The sequence below is a fragment of the Mesitornis unicolor genome, unplaced genomic scaffold (genome assembly GCF_000695765.1).
Source record: "Mesitornis unicolor isolate BGI_N332 unplaced genomic scaffold, ASM69576v1 scaffold43276, whole genome shotgun sequence".
NCBI lineage: Eukaryota > Metazoa > Chordata > Aves > Mesitornithiformes > Mesitornithidae > Mesitornis > Mesitornis unicolor.
The window spans coordinates 12,354-17,572 of NW_010191115.1; the positions used below are offsets into that span (position 1 = coordinate 12,354).

Genomic DNA, 5,219 nt, shown 5'->3' on the forward strand with positions numbered 1-5,219 from the left:
GAGCTCCTAAAGCTCCTGCTATTCCTTGTGTTTGTAAACTGTGGGAGAACAGGCTTTGCTTACTTGGATCTCAAATGACAGCGTATCAGAGAATCCCTGACTCAGAGGAGAGCTGGACAGTCCTCAGGAGGAGCTGGCCTATTTAGATTCAGCTGCTGGTTAAGTCCTGGTCCCACCAACCAGTAGCCACAGTTGTGACCCTCAGTGACACCCATTCAGCTCCATTTACATCTGTTTCTAAAACGCAAAGCTGATTGCATCTCTATCAGGAGGCAGTTTTGATTTAAGAGACAGAGATGTAAGAATGCATAATTTGGTTAATTAGCCTCCATGTCTTTGGAGCTGTGAAAGCCAAAACCCCAAATCCCTCCAGCTGAAACCAAGTGAGGCAAAATCTGTCATTATGGGTTCTACCACAGCAATATATGGTGTTTTCATTCCTTGGTTGTAAGATGATATAAAGTAGCTGCTTATGACTAACCTGACCATACCAGCTATTTACACAGCCAGGAGGCAGAGATAAGGAAAACCGTGTTTTCTACAGGAAGAGTTCTGATCTCTGTTGAGCTGATAAGCTTTGCCATAGGTTGAGGGTAGAAGGAAGATTCCTTTTTGCACCACCCCTGAACAAGGACACCATTAAAGGAAAAATACCTGTCCTCTTTTACAGACATGTCCCGTGCCAAAGTGAAGCCAGTAACTTTCCAGTTAGCTCTCTCAAGAGAGCTCAGGCCAAGCAGTGCCAGGTACCACAGGTATTTAACAGGATAATCCTCTGCTGCCAGTCAAGGACCCATTTCATAGCCTAGGAGGAAAGACTGACCCCTCTCTTCTTCAGGAGTGCAAGAGGATTTGGACAAAAACAACACTGAAGGCACAAAAAGAGAGATCATCCCAGGTACCAGACAACCGTATACATATGTGCAACCTTTAACAACTATTTGGCCTGACCTATGGCAATAAAGACCCTACATGACTTAAAGCTAAATCTGCACCCATTTCCAACATCTCCTCTCAGGTTTTGTCTGATTCCTTCTCTCAGTTTAGCCAGAGAAGCTGCCATGCAATACGTACGTTACTTTACATGGCTCTGAGAGCATCTCTCATCATTTTGCCCTCTCCCTTCTCATCCTAGGACCCATGGCAAACAGCCCCTCCTGCAGTTTTAAAGTCTAGCACAAAGCCCAGTACCACTCACTGCTGCTCACATGCTCCAGGGACACAGGTATTCCTTTTTGGGAGGTATTCTTCCCTCCTGAGTACTTTTTCTCTTTGACCTCAAGCAATCTTAGTGCCTTTGCAAGAGTGCTGGCTGCTGACCATGCCAGCAACAGAAGCACTTAGGGACTTTATCCATGATAAGCCAGGGAAGGCCAAAGGTGCACATGTTTCTAGGAAAAGAAACACAGCACAACTGGGTTCACAGCACCACCATCAAGCACACAGCCAGGAGCATAGGCTTAAAGCCAAGGGCTTTATATAGAACCACAAAAACTTCCAAGGACGCTCACCACTTCCCTGATAGCAGCTGTGCGGCCACTCCTTGCTACAGGAAAGTCAGGAGGCACGTGAGCACTGGCACAGGCTCATGGCTGATTTACAGCCCAGAGACCTCCATGTCAGTGGCTGGGACACCTCAGAGGATGGCATCAGACCTTGCACTCTGAGCCTACAACCAAGTTTGAGCTTGCCTCTTGTCACTGGGAGGAGGATGTGGATACCGCCAGGAATGGAGAGGCTCCATGCATGGGCTTGGCAGTCCTCCCCACAGCTCCTCGGCCCTCGGAGCGGCCGCAGAGCTGCTCCTGACGTCAGCCAGGAAGCACAGGTTTTGAAGCAGCTTGTGTCCGTGTTGCTGTACCCGATGAGCTGCCTTGCCAGTTGGCTCCGAACAGACAGGCTTTCAGCAAACACACTCGTCCTTTTCGCCTCCTGCCAAAAAGGCCAGCAGCCAGGATGTACATGTCAGCTTTCTGGAGCTCGCAAGCTTTAGGAAACAAGGAGATTCAGTAATCATGTTTTAAGTGTGCAGGAGCCACCCCTGCAACGGTAGCACCAGCAATGGGTCTGTGCAGTTTAAAGCAGCTCAGCTAAGGAGCACTCAAAGACTCGCCATTCCTCAGACTCTGTCCTTGCCCAGTGAGACCCTCACAGTGGCATCCTGCCCCTGCAGTTCGAGGGTTAAATCAATACAGATTAGAGCAGCAGCTAAAGATCTTCTGGGAACCATTTTCACCAGCCCATACTTCAGGGACCCTCTGCCAGATTTGCCCATGGGCTGAAGAAGTGGCAGTGAGGACTGTGACTGCTCAGCGGGACTGCCAGAAACACCAACATATCAGCCCCTCCCCCAAAATGTGCCTGATGGCACACGCGGGTGATACCAAAACCAGTGGGCCGTGGCCATTAATCGTGGTTCCAAATGAGCCCTCTCCTTACTTTGATCTTGACTCTCCTACTTGCCCTCTTCCTCTGAATGTCTTGGGAATAAGATTTGATCAAAATTGTGAAAAATGGGAGGCTTCTTCCTTCTTCCCTTGCACCCCCCCTCAACCATCAGCTGCTCCCTCCCTTACAGGTAACTCTGAAAAATAAGAGCAGAGCTGCCGGGGAGGAAAACTGATCTTTCTGAGAGAGGAGGGGGAAAAGTCTCCATTGTGCAATGGTTGAGCTGGAGCAGAGCATTCAGGAGCGACAAAGGGACACCTGCAGCTAAACCCCAGGAACGAGGCCTCCCTCCGGTTATGTCAGCCGGTGCCCATGACGTTGTATAACCGTGTGCATGGCTGGTCCATAAATAGCTCCTCTGAGCAGCACCGGAATATCCTTCCCGCCTGGGTCGCTAACAGGAGCTGGGGGCAGGAAGTAATGCAAGGCAACACGATTTAAGCAACGTGGCCCTGCTCACACTGCTCAAGTGTCCCTGATGACTGCCCAGCCCAGCGCAGAGGACGGGCAGGTCGGTAGCGAAGGGAGACAAAATCTCCTGCCTGCAGGTTTTGCAGCTTTCATGCTGGAGGCTACACGTGTGTGGGGCCTGGAGGGATGCTGGAAACAGATGTTGCTGCAACGTTAGAGGAAATCCTCCCTTTAAGCAAGGGTATTAGCACGCACTTCTGCATCACGCTTTGCCGGCACATTCCTCCCATCCACACATTTTAAAGGCGCAGTGCCTGCAAAGCACCTATCTAGAAATCCCAGTGTTTATCCAATAACTCACTCCAATATTTAATTTAAGGAAAAGCTACAAATTGACTAGGCATCCTCTGTCCAAGCCCCAAGATTCACCCCTGGTGCCACCCCTCATTTCTGGGTGAGGCAGGAATAATTCATCAGGCTGCTGATCGCTGCCCTTCCTCGCAAAGCCAGGTCACGTGGGAACAGAGGGACACAAGCCAGCTTTGCCTCTGGCCCCTTCCTTTTGGGCACAGCAAGTCTCAGGCATCCCATGCTCCTCTCTCAAGTCCATTTTTCATGGGATGATTTCTTTGAGAGCCGAGAAGATGGCCCTTGAAGTTCACCACAGAACACAGGACCTAAAGCTGAGCTGTTTTTCTTGCCTGTGCTTTGACTACATATTAGCCAAAACCAAGCAAAACAAAGCTTTAAGAAGAGGAAACAAAAGTCTAAACAGTCTCTCCCTTCATCACGTGACATCTATTTATTTTTCAGGCATCTAGAGCATCTTTCAGAGAATGAGATACTTCTTACGTAAATAGGCAGCAAGCACATCACCTACTTTCTGTGTTTGTTTCTTTCTAAACATTCACATATTTTATAACTGAGAACATCACGGAAAGGGTTCTTCTCCAAGCCTCTTTTAAAAATCAGTAAGCAAGGGACTGTGAATTTCAAGAACTGCCCAGAGATGCAACAAAACAACATTAATTTCCTCCTTCACCTCAGTGCAGTTCGCGGTCCTCGGTTACTGCTTTTCTGGGGTCCACACAGAACAAGATGCTGGAAAAAGGAAACAATCCCCCCCCAAAAAGTAAAAGTATCTCACCAACAGTGTGCTTTCCATAGAGAAGCTGCTCCAAGATCGCAGTCTTTCCCACTGAGGCCATTCCACAAACCACCACCTTGTAGCCCTTCCCCATCTTTCCCAAGAGGGCAGAGTCAGCAGGTGAGCCCTGTGCAGACACGGGAGCCCGTCAGCCCTGCACGGTGGCAGAAGCGAAGCCCCCGAAAAGTGAGAGGCAAAATGCGAAGCAGTGGGCAACTCAGAGGCACAGCTCCCTCCCAGGCGCTCACCCAGCGACTGATATTTTTAGGACTAGAGCTTCCTCCCACACCATTTTTTTGAAGGTTTTAGGCTGCTGCCATCAGTGCTGATGCTTGCCCGCGGCCTCGACGCTTGTCCTGTCAGGCTGTTTGCAAGCGCTGAAGTGTGTAAACCCTGCGAGAGAGGTGCTGTGCTTGTCAGCGTGTGTGCTTGTCAGCGTGTGTGTGTCTCTGTGTGTGTGTGTGTGTGTGTGTGTGTGTGTGTGTGTGTGTTTGTGCCGCAAGAGTTGTGTTATCAGGCTCCAAGATTTTGCTGCGGGCCTGACAGTACCTGGTGGCATCAGGGTGGCTTCTGGACATGTGACAAAAGGGCACCCTTTTACGTCACATGTGGCAAGTTTCTAGCTTTTATGGATTAGAAGCTAGAAATCAGGAGTGTTAAAGGCAGAAGCACAGGAAAGCAAATGCAAAAGCAGGTTTGTGGCCTGTTTTTAAATTGCTTTGGATGGGCAGGGGTTGGTTTTAGCAGGAGGCTGCCAGCAGCCGGGGCAGTTCCCTGTGCCAGTGAGCTATGGCAGGGCAGCAGGCCCTCATCCTCCCCCCACTTTCTGAAGCAGTTTGCCACAGTGAAGGCCAACGGGTACCTTTTTAGGACCAGGAGGGGCTGGCGCTGTCCTGCTGCGATTCCAGTTTAACCAGGTGACGCTTCACAAGCCAGGGGTGCTCTGCAAAGCACACACTGAAAAGAGGGAAGGTGATTCCACAGTCATAGGAGACCAGGGGGGAACCCTGGGGCCAGGAAAGCCTAAGTCTCCTTTGGGTTCCCCTTTGGATTCCCTGGCAGAGCCCAACACTGCCACGGCAGCACCCTGGGGAGGCTCTTGGGAGCCAGATGGGAGCAGAGACACACAGAAGTCCCCTCAGCACCAGGCCCCTTCCCTACTTCTGCAGATTCACCCCTCTGGGTGCAGGGGAGGCACGGAGGGACGGGAGCA

The 5,219-nt window shown here is 50.5% G+C and overlaps 1 protein-coding gene across 1 annotated transcript in view; it reads right to left on the bottom strand.

The window, feature by feature from the left end:
• Positions 1-4,131, bottom strand: part of NKIRAS1 (NFKB inhibitor interacting Ras-like 1) — a 10,456-nt gene extending 6,325 nt beyond the window's left edge. The window contains exon 1 of the mRNA XM_010186639.1: positions 4,007-4,131. Coding sequence (XP_010184941.1) covers positions 4,007-4,100 — 94 coding nt within the window. The 5' untranslated portion in view covers positions 4,101-4,131. The remainder of the gene's footprint in view (positions 1-4,006) is intronic.
• Between the last annotated feature and the right edge of the window lie 1,088 nt (positions 4,132-5,219).